Here is a 20836-nt window from a genome sequence, read left to right as displayed (position 1 = left end):
CCTATTAGTTAACTAAAAAGTCTTTCAGGGCTTCCCTGGTGGCGCAGTGGTTAAGAGTCCGCCTGCTGATGCAGGGGACACAGGTTCGTGCCCCGGTCCGGGAAGATCCCACATTCCGCGGAGCGGCTGGGCCCGTGAGCCATGGCTGCTGAGCCTGCGTGTCCAGAGCCTGTGCTCTGCAACGGGAGAGGCCACAACAGTGAGAGGCCCGCGTACCGCAAAAAAAAAAAAAAAAAAAAAGTCTTTCAAATTAAGCAAAAAGAAAGGGGAAAAGAAAGAAATAATAATAAAAGGAGAAAATTACCAGAAGTTGACTCACAGGTCACTACTACTCTGATTCTAGCTAGGCACAAATATTTTGGGAAATATATCAAGTTCAGTTTGTATTCATCCTGAAAGGGTTTATGTGCCCCACTCACAATGCAAGTTCTTCATCAATTCCACCCCAGGATGGGACAACGTTTCTGACAAACACTAATGATGATGTAGTGTGGAACAGAAATTTGATCACAATCACCTAGTTTCATCACCTTGTAGTATTTTCCTTGGATCCTGGATTTTGTTATGGAAATGCACAGACTGTGCTGAGGAGGAAAACCTTAGCACACTCTATTACTGGTAGGAAAGGCTGCACACATCACTGCCCTGAGTACTGAAACACTAGATGGTGTGAGAACACACCAGCTCCGAACGTGACATTCTCCTTATTCACCATTCCGGTTCCTCAACAGATATGAAAACTATGCCACAGCAACAGTTTACGGGTGAAGGAGTTGCTAAGAATTTTTGACTAAGTGATGACCTATCTGTAAGCACATCTACGGCAACAAAACACATGCTAATAACCTAAGATACAGAAAGTAAAACCCATAGCATATTTATTCCAGAACATTCTCAAACTATAATGTCTTGTCCTGAAGGTTTCATTTGTGTTCAAAATCTTTTTGGGGAAAAAAAAAAGTAAACAACGCTACATTTAGATGATCTTGGTGATAACTTGCTGTTTAGACCGTGACTATCAACAAATTCTTATTTAAAAACTTCAGACTCCAAAAACCGACACCATAAACTTCAGAAATTTCTGTAAGGACCTCCACAACTTTGTAGCTCCCTATTTTAGCAATGGTTTATACAGTGCTTCTCAAACTGACCTCCAGATGATTCTAGACCTTCTATGACACGAACCTAATGAGCTCTGCTTTGCTTTATCTATTGGGGAGGGAAGAGAAGGTGTTTTAAGATGCCCTTGGAACGAAGAGATCAAAATTACAAAAACCACTGCTTTAGTATGGTTGTTGGTTCAAGTAACTGTGCTCTCACAGTGCCCAGTGTATTCAGAGATACTAGGATGCTTGAAGATCAGGGATCCATCCATTTGTTTAAAACGCTCTATTTTCAGTGGACACTATACTAAAAATACAAAGGCAGTAACCTACAGAAACATGCTCAAAAGCCTTAGTATATTAGGATTCGGACTCTTCAAAACATTTTCCAAAAAGTTGTTGAAAGAACTTTCTAAAAAATAAAAGTGAGGTCTTCTTCTGCTCTTTAAGGGGACAGATGAGCTAAAATTGACACAAGTTCAATTTCCTTGTAATGTATTTTACAATTACATTATTTTTCCAATACATGCATGCAGTTACTACCTATACAAGATTATTATAATCCATCCCAGGTAATTAGTGCTGAGATCAGCAATTTAATGCCCTTTGTTTGCCAAATTTTTGTTTTCCCAAGGACCAATCCCACTCTATAAAGATGTGTTTCCAGGATACATATAATGACGCTGGGTATAACATCTGTTGCTTTGCATGTTCAGAGGCTTACCAAACCAAGGTAAGGACACGCTTCTACACCTATTTTAGGAGAATGACTGAAGTATTAAAAGCTTAAAGATTCAGCAGAAATTTTTTTTAAAAAGGCAGTATTTATCAAAAGCTAATTCTAATTTAAGTATTTCCAAATAGAATTAACTCATCTCAGCCCTTATTTAGCTAAATGTTAACATGGTTATTATATCATGTTTCAATTTATGTTTCCTATGATTTCATATAGGAATCCTAGTGAAGTTTCTACTTCAGTTATCTTTCAGAAGCAGACCATCTAACCGAAAACAAACCCCCTTACTCCGGGACAACAGAGAAAATAATAATGGTGACCTCTTTTTTTGTATTTCACCCTTTCATAGCACAGTGGATTTAGATAACAGAACAGCATTGCACTTTCAAATGTAGGTCAGTACTCTGATTGTACCACAAAAGTGAATTGTTCAGACTTAAATAAAGCAGAGCGGTATCAACCCAATCACTTTTCTGCGTGGCCTTTTAAGGCTGCCCAACAATATGATAGTCCTAAGAACTTCCAAATATGCAAATATTTATTGGCAAGATTTACCAGGAAGATACAAAATGAACACTAATTTCAGTACTGAAACCTGAAATAAGCCCTTAATAAACGGGGGGAAAAAATCCTACACGTCATCTCTCACCAAACATTTACAGTCATAGACAAGAATATTGAAGTTATGAGTTCATGTTTTCAGAAAATTTTAGGACAAGCAAACTCATGAGTATCAGTGTATTCAGATGTAGTTTACAATCTTTGAGATCTGCGCTTACTATTATATAACTAAGATTGCTATTTGGCCTGCATTTAGACTGATTAGATATGCCAAGTTCACACAGATTTAGAGTTGAGGAAACCTACTTAAAATGTTAAAAAAAAAAAATTTTTTGCCAAATCATTTTAATATGTTTTAGCTCACTTGACTCTTCTAACAATTCTTATTTCCTAGCGTTATATATAATTTGATGTAACCAACCATACATTAACTATTATATTAAAAATCAAAAAGAAACAAACCAGAAAAACCTCACCTGTTAACAGGAATTTGGAGGGAGGGGGTAAAACCCACTTTCAGGATTGGAAAAGATTTAGCTAAAGGAGTACTACAGTAAATCCACTTGTTTTGGACTGAATTGTGTCTCTCCAAAACTCATATGCTGAACTCTAATCCCCAGGGTGACTATATTTGGGCCTTTAAGGACTAATTAAGTTTAAATTAGGTCATAAGGGTGGTCCCTAGTCTGATAGGACTGGTGTCCTTATAAGGAAAGGAAGAAACACCAGAGATCTCTGTCTCCATGTGTGCACAGAAGAAAGGCCGTGTGAGGGCACAGTGAGAAGGTGGCCGTCCATAAGCTAAGGAAGCGAGGCCTCACCAGAAGTCAACTCTGACAGCACCTTAATCTTGGACTTCTAGCCTCCAGAACTGTGAGAAAAAAGTTAATTTCTGTTGTTTAAGCCACCTCATCTGTGGTATTTTGTTATGTCTGCCCTAGTAGACTAATACACCTTCCTTCTTTAGCTTGTCCTAAGTTTTCATTTCCTCTATAGAATCTCTAAATTTTCTACACCAGGTGGTGACCTTCTGTCTTATCACAACATCAAGCAAAGTATGGCAAACAGAGAAATGAATCATTTTCCTTTTTTCCCTTCCAGGTTTCAATATTTCCAAATGTGAACACTGAAGACTATTGAATGCCAAATGGAGAAAAAACTTTAAATAATTACTTAGGTTATCATTAATTAGAATGCTAGAGTTATATTAGGAGGACACTAAATTATTTTAGGTGGGAATTAATCAAGATAGCAAGGGATGCAATGCAGCCCAGAAACGACAGATGAGGGTAACTGAGAAACTTGTGTAAGATTTGAAAGTGCCACTTACAATATTTTTCATTTTGCCTTCATACGGGATCAAATACAAAATCTCTCAAGAGTCCTTGACACTTTTGCTCCCACTCGTTCTTTACAAGTTTGTACTGGAACTAGAAACACTTCCTCCTTGAGCTTCAAAACTTAGGAGGACCCAGCATAGCTACACCTGAAAAGTTAAGGGTCAAGACTGACTCAGCATTAAGTGGAGAAACAGGTCCGTTTGAAAAGGTTCACCAAAGTCCAAGAGTGACCAACTAGAAAAATGGCCCTTCATCTACCACCACACCTCCCCACCCACACCCACACCCCCGGTCTCCTGCTAATGCTGCTCCTAACACAGCTCCTGCCTGGGAGCTCAAGTTCTGATTTAAGGGGCTGAGGGAGGGCTTTAAGAAGGTCCCATATGGAGGAAGAGTTTGCCCCAAGCAAAATGCTCCCCCTTCTTACCACTCACCCTAATGCTTGTCCTCTCCTGCACTCACACATGATTTAAGAGTCTCAGAAAAGGGCTCTGGAGTATGGAAATCAAAAAGAGAAGAGAAAGAAAGGGGCACAGAGCTTATTCTGGGAATTTTTCTTAAAGTAACAACTAGACACTTACATTTTGCTTTTCTCCTATTTCATTTTAACCCTAACCATTTTTAAGCTAAACCATCTTCAGGGCATTAAAATACCATTTCATGAAAGCATTTGTCTGAAATTAAAAATACGTGGTACTGAATTTAGTATTTTGATGGCAGAGTTAAATAAAATTATACAAATAGTTTGTTTATATTTTTTAATAACTTATTGTGAATATCAATATATCATCATTTAAAAAGAAAGTTTCCACAGCTTCTATTGTTCTTAATTAGTTTCTGTATCTTTGCCTTTCCCAAATCTAAAATAAGTTCCTGATATTACATTGGTTTCTATATTATCATCTGTAAACTTTGAGAGGCATTATTAAGATTCATTGGTTAACAGAACTATTTAATTTGGAAATATGTATTAGCCGAAGACACCATTAGGTTTATTCTCATATATAGGGATCAGGGAAACAAAGGAAAGAAATCCAATTATTTAAAACAGTAATCCCTTAACACTGGGATTTTGTTTTAATTATAAAGAGTGTGTCTTATTAGAAACAAAACAAAGCCTTGTCCTTTAAGGGAGAAGCCCCATGTTTCTCTAGTGAACATGAAGGCAAGATTTCCTAAAGAATGCTTCAACAAATTAATTTTGCTATTCTTCAATTTCCCGTGATATCACTGACTTCTTAAAAAGAGCATCAAGTAAACAATTATGAGCCCACCTGTTCATGATATCATACCAGACACCATACGAAGTTAATGAAAATAGATTTCATTTTGTTTCCTGCTCCACTCCACCATTGATAGTATGACAAAATTCTCTGTACTAAAAACAACAAAAAGTATAGGCAGTGATAAGTATTAAAATGGTAATTGCTAAATAGTCTTTATCCTTCAAATAGGACTCCAGATATACCCAGTACCTGAAAACCCTTTTCATGAATGTCTTCCCCCATCCCCATGGTTCCTCCAGTGCCTTGCATAGGGTAGAGGTGTCAGAGGGGTAAGAAGCCATGACTTAAAGTAAATGGCCTGCCCTACAAGAGGCAAGAAAAGTCATTAGGGACTTCCCTTAGTTGGTTCTACTCCCATGATACACAGAGCAAAACTAAAACACTATTTGAGGAAATTACACCCCCTTTGGGTCCAGCCCACTAACCCACTTAAATGGCTCAGTGTTGAGCCCAGAAGGCTGAGGGAAATCTTTCTTTCTCAAGGGACATTGAGGCTCCTGGCTCTCCTATTTCAGACCTAAGAGAAAGCTATTTAGGTACGCAATACAGACTCATTTGGGCTTTATCACTGAAACTAAAGCTTTCAGTCATTCTGTCACCCCTCACAGAATTGAGTTTTGGCATGGAAGGCACACAGACATCACCAAGGCCAAAGCTGAACCCAGGCAGGTCCAGCACCTAAGGTACCTGGCAAGGGCATCAGCTCAGTTTCAGCCAAGAGATGGTAAGCAGGAGACAGAAGGTTGTCCTAATGACAAGTTACCCAAGGGACAAAGAGAGAGTAAGAGCAGCAAGGGCTACTGAATGAGCATGGAGATATAAATGATGACACACTTCGAGTCTAAAGGAGTGCAACAGCTGATACATAGAAAGCAGATGAGTAGAAAATAAAACCGAGTGTTCTATTATCTTAATAACATAGGCAAGATTAAGGACTATACCTCATGTATATTTACTCTATTGGGTATCAAGTATGTAGGTAATACAAAATTTTATAGACAATGTCCTCTGATACAATAAAAGGAGTTGGAAAATCTATTTATATATTTTCCACTGGAAAACATGGACAGATATTGCTATTCAAAGTCCTGTTTTTCATTTTGTTGATGTTCCAGGTTTAAGTACCATGAGTACATGGTCATATTGCTTTCTTTGAATAAGTAGCTATGACTTAAGAAAGACATTTGAGGAAAGAGAGGAAAGCAGGAAAGAAAATTCCAAACAATGGGAGTCTGTGACCATTGCTTCTTAGTCAAGGTCATACCAAAGCAAGTAAAAGAAAGGATCCCACCTGTAACATAATCATTGGCTTATGTTCTCTAAACGTTTTTCCAATCTCCTAGAGGAAAGATTTCATAACTTTATTGAAAGTTCATTTCCTTTTCCTTTGTCTGCCCTTACACATCCATTGAAGATTAGCAATTAGCAAAGGATATGAACGGACCAATGATACACCACAACTACTGCACACTTTTGTAAAATTGAAAGAATAATTTCAGAACCATTAGAAAGCAATTTGGGACCTAAAATTTTGGATGCTAAAGGATCCATTAAAAGGGCACTTTTCTATTTTAAAGTATCAATGACACATCATGAAAAGAGATTTTTAAAATAATGTGCACAGGCAGTTCAATTACTTTCTGAATTATGTCATAAAGCTGAGTCAAAATGTTGTTAATTAATATCAGTAATAAAAAAAACAGAAAGTGAGCTTATTCTAATGAAATACTGTAGATTTCACATTAAAAAGTGACTGACAGGTCAAATTCTAAAAAAGAAACTGTAGATATCACCACAAAACTAGCAGATGTTTCTTGGGGTCATTTGTACAAAAACATAAGCATATGTTAAAGAAATCTGACACTATCATGGAATCAGTTGGTGTCTAAAATAATAGCAGCTCCTTATGGCAATATGGTAATATCCGTATCAAATGCACAACACATTATGTTGCAACAGTATGTGCAGACAAAAGAGCATCAGTGGCAGCAATAATGACCAGTGCTTTCATTAAGGTGAAAAAATAAAATTAGAAGGTTATATCCAGGGCATAATTTTATTTAACAGTAAACTGAACGTGACAGACAGTATGTTGAATTTTCCGAGTTTCCATTTAACTGATTTTATTGAGATTCTCATAAAAGCAGAATATTAACCAAATAAGGATACTAAAGTTTTTCTACGGGCCTCCAACATGGGTTTTCTTCAGTCTACCCTAGAATACTGAAGATAGTTATTTTCAAAGCTAATGATAATACTTGGTTAGTTCAGAATATGACCAAGAATTCTTCACTTCAAAATCAATGGTTTCAACCTGGTGTCCTATATTCAGTAAAGAAATAGGTAACTGCTGAATCTTTTTAATGTAAAGCAGCACATAATTTAGTAAGTGTATTATCAGCTTCAATCTCAGAAGTCTAAGATTCTCTAGAATATTCCTTGTTACTAGTCATATCACCCCGAAGTATACAATGTACACAACGAACGGATGCTGATTAAATGTTAATGAACAAAGGTCTTTGAAAAGTCAAAATGAAAAGGCATTTCATAGCTTTACATTGTTGGGACTCATGTTGCGCTCTAGGAAATTTAGATTTGAAAAAGCACTTAGAATTTCAATGTACCTATCTTCCCATGCAGATGAAGTGGATGCAAAGTGAGTCTGTACACACCTAACAAAGTATCCAAGTACCAAGAAGATTTGAGTAAAAGAGGTCCCCCCATAAGATGTTTCCAGGGCATGAAGCTCAATAACAGAGTAGGTTTGGTCCCAGTGTAAAACATTCAAACAATATGGAAAATGATAGACTTGTCTTCCATTCAGAAGCTAGGATATCAAGATATTTTCCCCCAAAATATGAAAAATGCTAATTCAAAGAAATGGAAATAATGATTTTTAGAGAAGGATGTATTTTTACTTTTAAAATGAGTGTATTAGAAATCAAATCTCATGACAAAAATGTATCCACATGATTTAGTTTAAATATTTAAATATTATCTAAAATAAGTGGGCTATGAATGGGACTTCAAAAATCCATTATATTCACCAAGATTTCAACTGTAACAAGTTTTCATCTGTATAATGAAAACCACAACAAAACATACTATCTAGACTTTACACTTTCAGTACATGAAAACATGCCTAAAATATAAGGAAACCAGTACGCTCTAACAGTTGTTCTATTTTATTGATCCTATTCTTCCTGCACAGATGGGCACTAGAAAATACTTTGAATTATGTGTTTGTAACATTTTACTAAACTTGAAAGTTTAATTTGGAACAAATATTATACTTGCATTAGACAAAAAGATTTCATGAAATAAATGAATTTTTTTACTTTAAAATGATATACAAACAGTCTTTATAAACTGTTAATAAATAATAATTAATAAATTATAATAATAAATTAATAAATAAATTAATAAATAAATAATTTTTAAATAAATAAAAAATTGACATTTAACATTATTTCACTGTTTTTTTATATTTCAATAATACCTAAACATTATGGTTGTACAAAGATCATAACTTTATTTACCAATTTTTAATGAATAGTGTTTTCTGAAAATAGCTTTAAACTTTTTTCCAAAGTAGCCCCAACCTAGTAAGAAAGGGCACAGAAGGAGAGCCCGAGGCTCATGGAAAACATACATCTTACACTTGACAGGGTTCAACTTATAATCCTTCAAGAGCAATTTCTCAAGCTTATGCATTCTTCAAGCTTTCCACTTCCCTTCTGTTTGAACATTTTGCTAGTCTTGGCATATTTGATTCTTGGTAGAATACATTTCGAGTGAGATAATTCTTAGATTGGCAAAATAAGAAGCAATTTTAGCTGTGTTCATTATCCATTCCATTGTCCAAGCTAAAAATCTCAGCTTCACCATTGTTTCTTCCCTTTCCCTCAAACCCCACATCCTCCAGGTTCTATCTTTGACAATATCCCTTTGCACCTGGCCTCACCTCTCCTCTCTATTCTCCCGGCCAAATACACACCATCTCCTGGATCTTCTGGGGTACTGGCTACTGAAATGGACTCCATTTATAATCCATCCTACCCCCATGGCTGTCTTTCTAAAACCCAAACTCACTTACTTTAAAAAACAAAAACTTGATATCCTCTGACACTCGGCCTTTGCCACCCTTTACTCAACCCTCAGTTTAAGACACCAACTTCCTGGCATGATGTTCAAGGGCCGACGCAAACTACTGACTTACACAAAGGACTATCATCTTCTCCCATGAACATACACTCTCCGCACAGGCTATGGTCTTATTTTCCACAAAGGTCAAAGCATTCTTTCCTGATTTTTCTAAAATATTACTTCCTATAATGGTTTCCTTATTCTTTTGTGCTGCCAACTCCTAATCATGCTTCAAGACCCACATTCAAGTTTACCCTCACACCCCTCTGCAGCTTTCCCTGACCTCCCCCCAGCCCACTCAAACAAAATGATTTTCTCCTTTGGCTACATTTCCTTGGTTCTTTATAATGCCTTGTAAGTAATACCTCAATGGCACATAAAATAGACTACCTAGTTATTTTGCTGATAAGTCTCCCTGCAGATTGTGAATACTTTGAAGCAGAAATTGTGTCAAATTGATTGTAGCATCCCTGAAACCTATCAGATACCCTAGCACATAATAGTTGCTCCCTAATATTAGGAGGAATAAGCTAAAAAACTGAATTATTTAAAGAGGAAAATACAAGTTAAAATTATGCCAAGATACCACTTCTTATCTCAGATTGGTTTTTTAAAACAAGGTCTGAAAATATACTCTTTTGAAGAAACTGCACAGAAACAGGTACTCTCATACAATGACAATAGAAAAGCAAAACAGCACAATCCTTTTGAGGGAACTTGGAAATATTTAGCAAAATTATATAGGCAGAAAGTAGATGGGAAACCTCTGTACCTTTCACTCAATTTTGCTGTGAACCTAAAACTGCTCTAAAAAGTAAGTCTATTAAAAAATTATATAGATACTTATTCTTGAGTCAACAATCCCACTTCTAGGATTTTAGTAGTTTATTCCAAAATAAATTTTAGTAATTTATTCCAAAAATATACTAAAAAAAAAAAAAAACATGACAAGGTTTTTTTTTGTTACACCACTATTTGCAATAGCAAAAATGACTGGAAACAACCCAAGTCTTTCTATAGAAAGATGGTTCAATAAACTATAGTACACAATAGATTATTGTGCAGATATAAAAAGAAATGATGACTCTCGCTATATACCTCTATCAAGTGATATACCAGGTATACTGTTAATTCAAAAAAATCGAAGTGCAAAAAGCATATATGGTACACTACCAAGCACTTAAGAAGATGGGTAGGGGTGGGGTAAGGAGAATAACATATGTACATGTTTGCTACATAAGAATAAACCAAAAAAGTTAAAAAGGCTTACCAATAATAGGAAGGAAGAAAAAGGGTAGAAGGGGCACAGATAAAAATTATACTTCCCAGGATATAGCTTGTTTAGCTGATTTGATTTTGGAACCATATAAATATTTTATATAATTACAAAACAAAATTGGATTAAAAAGAGCAATGCCCAAAAATAAAAGCAAAAATGAAACAAATAATTCTGCATATTGAGTTGGAGGCATAACATCACAGATAGGAATGATTCCAAGTGTCTTTAAGACATAGTAATTTGACTATCCATAGCATATACTCTAAGTGGTATGTCCCTAAGAGCTACAACAAAATATTACAGAATGATCTTAAATGGCTCTGGTTAATTATATTATTGATGGTGGCATTGGTGTTGGTATTCTGTGATGTACATTTATTGCAGGATAAGGCAAATCAGTAATGATATTGTTGCAGTCAGAACACAGGATTTTAAGGGTAGGAGCAAGAAGACGAAGTAAAAACCTTTCGGTCTTGAACTTTTACTGGAAATAACAGCATGATTCCACGGTGCATTTTTCTCTTTCGGAAAAAAAATACATACTTCCTAGCTCTGCTTTCAGAAAAACCTAGGAAACAGGACCATATAAGGGAAGTTCTAGCAATGAGCACACAGGTGCTCAAACTGTGGTCTCTAAATACCATTAGTCAATTTTAAAAATTAGGCTTCCTTGATGATAGGCATAAAATGTTCAAGATGAGCCTGGAATATCTTGCCACTCCAGAAAGCAAAGAAGCTAATAGAGACAGCTGAGAGAATGTCAAAAGGTCTCAGAAGTCAGCCTGGGGAGGTTCTCATTGGTCCAAAAATCTAGAATTGGGGCAGTCTGAGAATTAGTAAGAACAGTCATTGCCGTGAATTGAAATATATTTAAATAACTGAGCTCATAATGATAGTAATAAACGTTATTGGTCGCTGTGGTTGCTGTGATTTCTCCCTTTAAGAACTTGCTTTTCTGCTGCAATGAATGCAGTTAGCTGACAGCCTCCAGCTACTGGTGCCTTTAGGATCCACCTCAACTTCACTCTTCCCAGGCAGCCCCCAGTCTATGACTGAACACAACTAGATTTGGCCACTTCTGCCTAAGACAGGACCCCTAATGAGCAATCTTTGCTCCCAAGCTCTCACCATAGGTAAACAAAGACTTCATCAGATAAGCACCATAGACTGAGGTTCTCCCTGACCCTGCCTGCTTCATCCCCTCTTTACAGGTGTCAGAGGGGCATCACAGTCTGAACGTTATCCCTCCCAACCTGCTTCCTGCCCCTTTTATCTTTCACAGACATTCGCCCTCAACAAACCTTTCATTTTCCTATGAAAAACTACAGTCCAGACAACCCAGTTTGTTCAGAAAATAAGTTATAAGGAAAAAGTTAAAAATGGAGAGGAATCTGTGGATTTGAAGATATAAAAGACATGGCAACCAACTGCAATATGGACCTTATTCAAACATTGATTTATATAAAAAAGAGAAAGAAACAATCAGGAGACAATGAACACTAACTGAATATTTAAGGATAGAGGATTATTTTAAATTGGAATAGTGGTATAGTGACTATACTGGGTATCATATTGTGTACTATATTTTTAAAATCCTTATCTCCTAGAGATACATGTAAGATGTTTATAGGTGCAATTATATGATGTCTAGGAATTGCTCCCGATTATTCCAGGTAGAGGGACATATGGGTAGGGCATAGATGGAATAAGACTGGCCTTGAAAATTGTTTAAACTCAACGTGTCACATAGAGTCTCACCACTCATTGGGTTGAACATGGAGGCTTATTATATTATTCTTTCTACATTTGGGTATGTTTGGTGTTTTCCACAATAAAAATATTGGGTTTCAAAAACTTTGTCTGTCCCATTTGGTCATTTACTCAGGAAGTAGAAGTGGCAAGAGAAGTGGAACATGCTCTCTACAGTGGAACTCTCATGAAGGTCTGAAAGAAGTCAGATGATTTTGTTGTATTAAGGTTTATTATTCTGATTTACCCCTTAAATTATCATTTCTCACATCAAATTTCATGTGCTATTTCTAGAGCAATATTAATAGTGGAGATGGTAGGCATTACTATCTAACTCTTATTCTAGATATGAAAATAAAACTTTTAATGTTTTACCACTAAAAAAAAAAGGTTTATTGTTTTGGTTTGGACCATGATGCTGCACTGTCAGGAACTCGGACATCACACAGACTCTTGAAGGCATTAGGGAGAACTCTTTCTTACTGGACTGAGGAAACAGCATAACCTCCTGGGTACAGTGTAGACTCTGGAGTCAGGCTGCTTGGCTTGGAATCCCAGCAACTCCATTACTAGCATGACCTTGGACAAGGAACGTCACCTCTGGGCCCTAGAAATAAAAATCCTGTCTGGACTACATAGTCTTGTTGGGAAGATTAAACAAGATAAGACACTTAGCATAGGACCTGGCAGGGTAAATATCAATAAACGTTCACTATTTTCAGTCAAACACCGGACACCAATGCATAGCAGCAGCAGTAGTTTCCAGAACACTGTTTCTGATGAAAATCTTGGAATGTACATAGGAATTCCCCGATGCCAGCTGGTACATTATTTTAGACGTATCTGTAGGCTTACCATAAGTCCATAGCACTATGCCAAGTGTTTTTTAATATATGCATACCTGCCCGCCTGCTTGCCTGCCTGTCTCTGGAGTCTGGCATCCATTATACTAAGGGTCCTCGACTTCTAGTTCACATGCCAAAAGTCAGCAGAAGGTTTAATTTCCTTCAAACTCCATTTCCCTCCCAACTTTCCCTTTTAACTCGTCACTTACTGATCTTGGAAAACACAAGAGCATATAAAAAGCCATGGCTACCAAGAGTTTCTCCCCTTTGCCCACCACATACCCGACCAGAAGTCACTTGCTCAGCATACGGTACCCCCATCATTGGCATAGTACTTCTAAAATTCGGGCAGGAATACAGTCATATGGAAGAAATGAGAGAGGCCTATGCTGAGGACTTTGATGATGTTTGTAGATTTGTCAATATTTGAAATGTAATCTAATAACCTAGTCAACTAATGGACTAGGCAGGATTAGCAATAAGGTTCAAAAGGAGCATTCTAGTACTAAGATCACAATCAATTATATATTCTATATCCCTGGCCCTTTAAACAAGGATGTAATTTCCCAAATTACAGAGGGCACAAAAATGTCCAGTCTAGGCAATAGCATCCTCCTGTGTACCCAACCTATCCGTTGATCCCTATTATCTACTGCCGTGGCTCTTTGGTTCTTTAGTTCCATCATGTTCAGACTCCTGCAGTTCACTTCAGGTCCTCCTGCTATGACGGATCCCATCTGGATCAGCCTCTACCGACCTTGATCCAGTTTATCTGATTTGCAGTTTGTACGTCCCTTGCCTTCAATTGCAAGTACCATTCCCCACTTCTAGGAGGATATTTTTGTGCCAGTTGCAGCCTCAAATACCCCCACGTGGAGGAGACCGAGAGGAAGGGGACGCAAAAGTAGACCAGTTTTTAGACGTGTTTGTCTTCAGATGGTGCCACATGGCTGTGGTATATTTATGAACAACACTGGGATGCAGACTTTCATGGGGTCAAGGTACGCAAGCTAGGACTGTTATTTCAAATTTACTATCCCTATAGTAAGAAACAGATTTTTTGCCAAATTTTAGCTTAAATAAATCATGACCGTGAGGAATAAGACTATGGTTTTAACAGACAAGACTTCAATTTTACTGTCAGCCAATTAATTCACAATAACAAAAGCATGTTTTTGTACTCACAAAGTACGTTAAAGGGTTCTGCCACTTGGGCATCTCTGGACTCAGTTGTTTTATCTTTAAATCGGCAGCTCAGATTATATGGTCATATCAGTTCTATGTTCAGATTAATTACTGAAAACTGTACCTTACTATAAAGATGCAAACCCATGCCTGGGAATAAAGGGAATAAACGTTTTCAACTCTTCATGGGTCTATGCATTAGAGCTACGTTGTCCAACGCGATCGCCACTAGCTGCATACGGCTATTAAATTTATTAAAATTAAAAAAATTTTTAAATTCAGTTCCTCAGTCACACTAGCCATATTTCAGGTCCTCAGGTGCCCCAAGTGGCTGGTGGCAACCGTATTGGACAGAACAGAGCATTCCATTAGTGCAGAGAATTTAACTAAACAGTCATGCTTAGAGATTCATTCTATATTTTGTTTTCCTGTGTGGACCAATTTAAGAAAAAGCTAATATTTATACAATATGAGCTTTATACAGTATTTATACAATAGGATAACAGACCTGTCAAAGCGTTTTAAAACATTATAAACATTACATGCAGTTGCCTGGTAAGCTTGATTTTTCGCACCCAGCTTTTAAAAATTCCTTCAAATTTGACAGCTTAGGAATACACTAATAATTTTTTTAAAGAAGTATTTTTCTTCTTCATATGTAGACTGGTGAATCAAAGCATCATGTTTTACTGAGTAATTAGTCCTTCAATAATTCACATGAGTAATGGGTCATTTCGGGGTTTAACCCCTGCTTCCATTATTTCTGACCAACGGTTTACCGACAGATGTCTCACTTTGGATATACACAACAGAAGCCTGGGATCTGTTTCACGTACATCTGTTCCCAAACAGCTCAGGCAGATTAATACTTAGAATGGACCTAGCTCTGCTAAGTCCCATGTAATCACTAACTCTTGTTGTTTTAAAATTGATTGGTTTTTTTCTCATTTTCACATTTTTCCACATTACCTTTCACGTTGCAAAGTTTCCAGCAAATGAATGTCTATATAAACTTAAAGGACAAGAAAATCATGAACTCCTTTATAAAAGAAACACTTTCAAGACCTTATTTTGAAGCCCAGCTTTTTCAGGTTTTTCTGGTTACTGCTCTAATTAAGCTGAGCTCAAAGTCGTGGTAGGAATAACCCTTTGAAAAAACACAACATGAAATGGTATAACCTGAGGTAGTAAGTCTAAGAATAATAAGAGAATTGTAAACCATAACTAAGATTTGAAACCTTAACCGTATTTTAAAAAATATTTAAAACATAACATTCTCATGCTAATCGAACACACTGTAAGATCCTTGCCCTGAAATTTAATAAGAGGGTACAGGAAATGAAATTGAAGAAAGGATAAGCTAGTCCTTTTGTCCATCATGAAAAATCTGCTCATGACTAGCCTTATCCCACTATTTTCTATCAGAAAGTGGTTTCTTCCTTTCCAAAGACAGACCCTGTACTGAGGTGACTGCCCACCTCTCATTATTGTGTCTTGAAGCTAGGGAAGGGGAGCAAGAAACTTGGCCCGTATTTCCCAGGCGGTTCTTCTAATTAGAAATTCATTAGGGCTGTGAAGCTTTGGTGTAAAATACAAGTCTTCCACACACACCTGGCATCTGATCATTAAAACTTAACTCAGGTTTATTACGATGTCCTAACACCAAAAGTCTATAAAAATAGGTATTTTCTTTAAAATGCAACTTCACAGAGTTGATGGTTCTTAGAGATCATATAATGTAAACGCCTCATTTTGCAGATGAATAGACTGTCACTCAGAGCAGTTAAATGACTTGCCTTAAGTCAGTTACACCCGTTAGTTGTAGACAAGACCTCATGCCCCTTGGTGCACTCCTGAAACCCTTCCTACACCAGATGGGAGATTACAGGCAGCGGAGTGGGGTGCCTGTAAAGGATCCTGTAGTGCTTTTCATACTTCAAGGTGCTATTCATCAGTAAGTGATAAAGGTGCCCAGTGTGAGGTAACAGAGACTTGTGGGCATTTGGCATTCCAGTCATAGAGATCCTAAATTAATCATTCTTCAGTGTACTAAAATATGAGCTTAACATAGTCTAAGGCTATGCATTACTGACTCTCCCTACCAGTAGCTTTTCCTTTACGGGAAAATCTCATAACCAGGTCTCGCAGTACAGTAAGCAGATTCTGCATTGGGGATACACAAAAATGCTTGTACCTTCTGCTTCCATCTAACGTTTCCAACAGAAGTTTACCACTTGGTAAGCGCACGTTCCTAGAAGTCTGTCCTCGGTTGAGATTTAGAACAATGCCAACAGGCCATCAGTGATAATTTTGAAAATGTTGGAACTCTGAAAATATCTGATCCAGCAACAAGCTAAGGGCTAAATGACAAAATACACATATTGGTCTATGGCATCTGCCCATACCCCTTTTCTGAGTCTCTTCTCAATTTTTGACACCTCACGCCTGGTCCCAGGCACCACGTAGGGGGCTAACAACACTGTGGCCTGCTCTGCCTAGACAGGGTCCCATGACCCAGATGTGCCTGACCTTTCTCATTTGGCCTTAAAATCCTCATCTGACCCCTCTCCCATTTCTTCACGAAAGGTTTTGCTCTTTCCTAGAGCACAGAGAGTTAACTTGGTAATTAACATGAATAAACTCATACGATTCCACAAGTAAAATGACTGTAATTTGAGATTCCAATAGGAAGATCATTAGGCACCATGGCAGGCGATAATGAAGATATTTTCTGAATGGATGATGCCCTTTTGTATACAGTTTGCTTACAGATGTGACATACTGGTCAATCTATGCCCTGGTCATAGATTGCTTTCTTTTTCCAACTTACAGCTGAGCAAGATGGAACCTTCTCACCATGATGCTAACAATGGAGAAGTAAGCCAACATCAGCTGAAGAATGTTTTGTAAAAAGAGTTCTAATGCTTTAACAAAAGGGGAGGGGGGTACTCTTACAGGTGATGAGAAGTCACTATTAAGTAGCAGTGTAGTAATCAGATTATAATGCAATGGGCAAAACTAAAGTTCATGAGACCAATTAACAAATTCATTCACGTAACAAATGTTTATGTCAGGCACTCTTCAAAGCGCTGAGAGTAAACAAAACAGATGTCCTGAACATCTTCCCTCTTCTCATGTAGATCCCGTCTCTGGGAGCTACACCATCAGTTCCCCCCAGTTCTGAGGCCTTCAGATTTGGTCTGAATTATACAACCAGCTTCCCTGGTTCTTCACTTTGCAGATGGCATACAGTGGCATATCTCAGCTTCTATAATCCCATAATCTCCGATTCCCATAACAAATCTCCTCAAATATATATATTGTACTGTGTATTTTTTTCAAGCTTCTATTTCTCTGGAGAATCCTACTACATGTCATTGGAAATAAGCCAAAACCCATAGAATGCAGAACACCAAGAGTGAACCCTAATGTAAACTATGGACGGTGGATGATAATGATGCGTCAATGTTCATCAGTTTTAACAAAGGTACCACCTTGGTGGGAAATATTTATAATGGGGGAGGCTATGCATGTGTGGGGAGCAGAGGGTATATGCACCTTCTGCTTAATTTTGCTGTGAACCTAAAACTGCTCTAAAAATAAAGCCTATTTTTTTAAAAAAAAACCGAAAAACAAAACAGCTACTAAGGCACTATGAGGTTTAAAAACTGAGTGATCTTGCAAGCATCTCATATGATGTAATAATGCCCAGCAATCCGACCCCACCCCTACCCTTTCCTGGGACAGCCAGGCACCGGCCAAGGAGCAACAGACATGGTCTCCTCCACTACATCCTCCCACACCACGTCCTCCCAAGTATGGCAACCTTAAGGTAGTTTTTCCTCCATTTTCTGGACCAATTTCATTTGTCTTTCACCACGCACATCTAAGCTAATTCCACATCAGAGAGTATTTCTCACATTTAAACATATCTCTCAATACCTCCTTTTCTTTTCCCACTCTTATTATTTTACTAAGTAAAACATCTCTTGGTTCCTCCTACAAATAGTAGTGCTTACTAAGGTGCTAGGCTTCTGGACCTCCAATTTTCAGGGCCCAAAGTGGTTTGCATACTAGGTGTTAGTTACAAAGAAAGGGTGGTATATCTAAATGAAGGAAAAGAAAACCAAAGTGTTTTAGGTCAAAATTACAGATCAACACTTGCCACCTTTAGAGTTATAACTGTCGGGATGTCTTTTTAAACTCTACAGCCAGGAATGCTAATTAAGACTATTTTCCCTCCATCACCACTCAGTATATAAAAGAGCATTTTTTGCCTTCATGCCATTATTTGACTTTTCGTGTACCGGTATTGCAACACTGATTTGAATACCTCTGGTTGCACAATGTCTCCTTTTATTCCTATAGTATTTCAGCTTCATTGTAGGTTAAATCGACTCTTGTAGGCCAATTTAAACTCTAATGGTAAACTTCTATGTCCCCAAATTCGAACAGACTTAAAAACTAAACAGAATAACTCTATGTCCATATATGTCCTCTATGTCCTAGCTTTTAACTCAAAGGTTCTAGAAAATACTCCACAGCTTGGTTTTCAACACACCTGAAAACATTTTTAATTAAAGTCAAAGGCAGTTTTAGTTAAGTGGGTCAGCAGGACACCTGCAGCAGAAGCAGAATTCCCACTCAGAACCAGCACTGGGTCCCTGACTAGTCTGTTTTGTTAGATTTTTGTACAGGAAACTGTAAAACAGTGACATTCTTCTATTCTTTGAGGTAAACAGCGCATTGTGTCTTGTTTTCCAACAGGGGAAGGCATTTTTTAAAATTTCATAAGTTAGCATTTAGAGGGGACGTGTACCACATCCCAAGGTTTTCCCCTAAATCATCTCTAAGACTTGAAATAGTTCTATTGTACAGAATTATAACACTTTCTAAATAAAGGTTTAGGTCAAAAGGCAAATGCACGTAAACAACAAGATGATTCTAAAGTCAATATTGAACACCAAAAGTTTCTAGACTGACCTTTAGACTTGATTCTAGACAATGGCAAGGAATGTGAGGGATGGAAGAGTCCAGAGAGACCAAAAGTTGGGGTGAAACTTTCAGAAGTCAGCAAAATGAGAGCTGGATTTGAAACCCACGTGTAGTTATACTCGGTAAAATGCTTATACTTTCAGCGTTACCGTCAGAAGTTGACGGAGTAAAACTTCAACTTGGAGGGGAGGAGCAGGTGACCTTCCTGCATCTGGAAAACACCTCCCCTTGCGGGGCTCAATTCTTTCTTCGGCGTCACAGAGCAGAAGCAGAGTGTGACGCAGGTCCCCGGATGGCACCCCAGGCGGAAAGCCAGCTGGGAGGGGACAGGTAGCGGGAAGCCCCTGGGGGCGGCGCGGGTTCTCGCCACCTGGCGGGAGGGAGGAGGCGGCGGCTTCCGGACGCGGTAGCCCGCTGTGGCAGAGGCGGAGCTTGAGGAGGGACTGCGCCGGGAGGAGGGTGTGGGGCCGGGAGAGCGAGGAGGCGCCGCGGGGGGCGAAGACGCCGGGACCTTCTAATTGGGACCACTCACCTGTGGGGCGCTCGGGCTGGATGGGTTGCCACCTCAGGACCCGCTCGCTCAGCACCACGTCGCAGCTGTCCCTCCGGATCTCGAAGATACCCCGGAGCAGAATCAGCTCGGCCGCCGACTCTGGCTGCTGCCCTGACGCCCACAGCACCGAGGGCACGGCGTCCGCCGCCGGGGGCGCCTCCTCCTCCCGGCAGCCCTCCAGGGCGCTCACCCTGCCGCCGCGCCTCCCCCGGGGCATGGCGGAGCTACCGGCTGGGCCCGAGCCAGGGGTCCGGGGAGGCCTTTGGGGGAGGAGGTGGAGCCCGCGGCAGCCGCGGCTCTGGCTGCGTCCGGCGCTGCCACAGCAACCGCGCGCTGGGCAGAGACCCAGGAGGGAGGCGGGGCGGGGCGCGCAGGCGGAGCCGCCCTGACCTAGTCCAGCACCTTGGCCCGCCAGCCTCCTGCCTCTGCCACTTACTACAAACAGACCGCAGTCCAGGAAGAGGAATAAGTGGCTCTCTCCACCTAGTCCCTACAGTTGCTTGAGATTTTGCGCACTGCGTTACCCGCCAAAATATAGGCCAGCGCTTCTCAAACACTGACTTGCATACTCACCCCCTGGGCATCTTGTTAAAATGCAGATTCTTATTGAACAAGTCTGGGATGAGGCCCCCGACACTGTTTCTAGGAAGCTCCCAGGTAACGCCGCTGATCCTCAGAACGCACTTTGATTTGCAAGGGTATAACCCTCTGTTTTTCCACCTTCTTCCCAGCGGGCTTTCCTGGAGCGCAGAGGTCATGCTTTATAACCTTGCTTGCATGCCCCCAACAGTTAGCTGAACTATATGCAGCTGGTAATAGAGAACTCAGTTCCCAAAAGCCCTGAGAGGACGCCAAAGACAAGTCCCTGGTTTACATAGACAAATTTTCGTTCTGACAAATTTAATGTTAAAGGAAGGTGCCTCCATGCTGTAAGTATTAAGGGTCCTACTTTTCCCCAAGGTGCTCCTCTGCAGTCTTGTCTCTGCCTGGATCTGACTTTCCCTGGAGAGAGATCACAAGAAGCAGGGCTTGTTCTCCTGAAGGCTAATGCAGCGTTA

The 20836-nt window shown here is 39.1% G+C and overlaps 1 protein-coding gene across 3 annotated transcripts in view; it reads right to left on the bottom strand.

The window, feature by feature from the left end:
• CERKL (CERK like autophagy regulator) overlaps positions 1-20150 on the bottom strand; it is a 147323-nt gene extending 127173 nt beyond the window's left edge. For all 3 annotated transcript variants that reach the window (XM_060016492.1, XM_060016493.1, XM_060016494.1), the window contains exon 1: positions 19758-20150. In XM_060016492.1, the coding sequence (XP_059872475.1) occupies positions 19758-19995 (238 nt within the window). In that variant the 5' untranslated portion in view covers positions 19996-20150. The remainder of the gene's footprint in view (positions 1-19757) is intronic.
• Positions 20151-20836: the final 686 nt, after the last annotated feature.

The sequence above is a fragment of the Delphinus delphis genome, chromosome 7 (assembly GCF_949987515.2).
Source record: "Delphinus delphis chromosome 7, mDelDel1.2, whole genome shotgun sequence".
NCBI classification, from domain to species: Eukaryota; Metazoa; Chordata; class Mammalia; order Artiodactyla; family Delphinidae; genus Delphinus; species Delphinus delphis.
The sequence above is the reverse complement of the archived record's forward strand: the minus strand, read 5'-3'. Positions and strand labels throughout refer to the sequence as shown.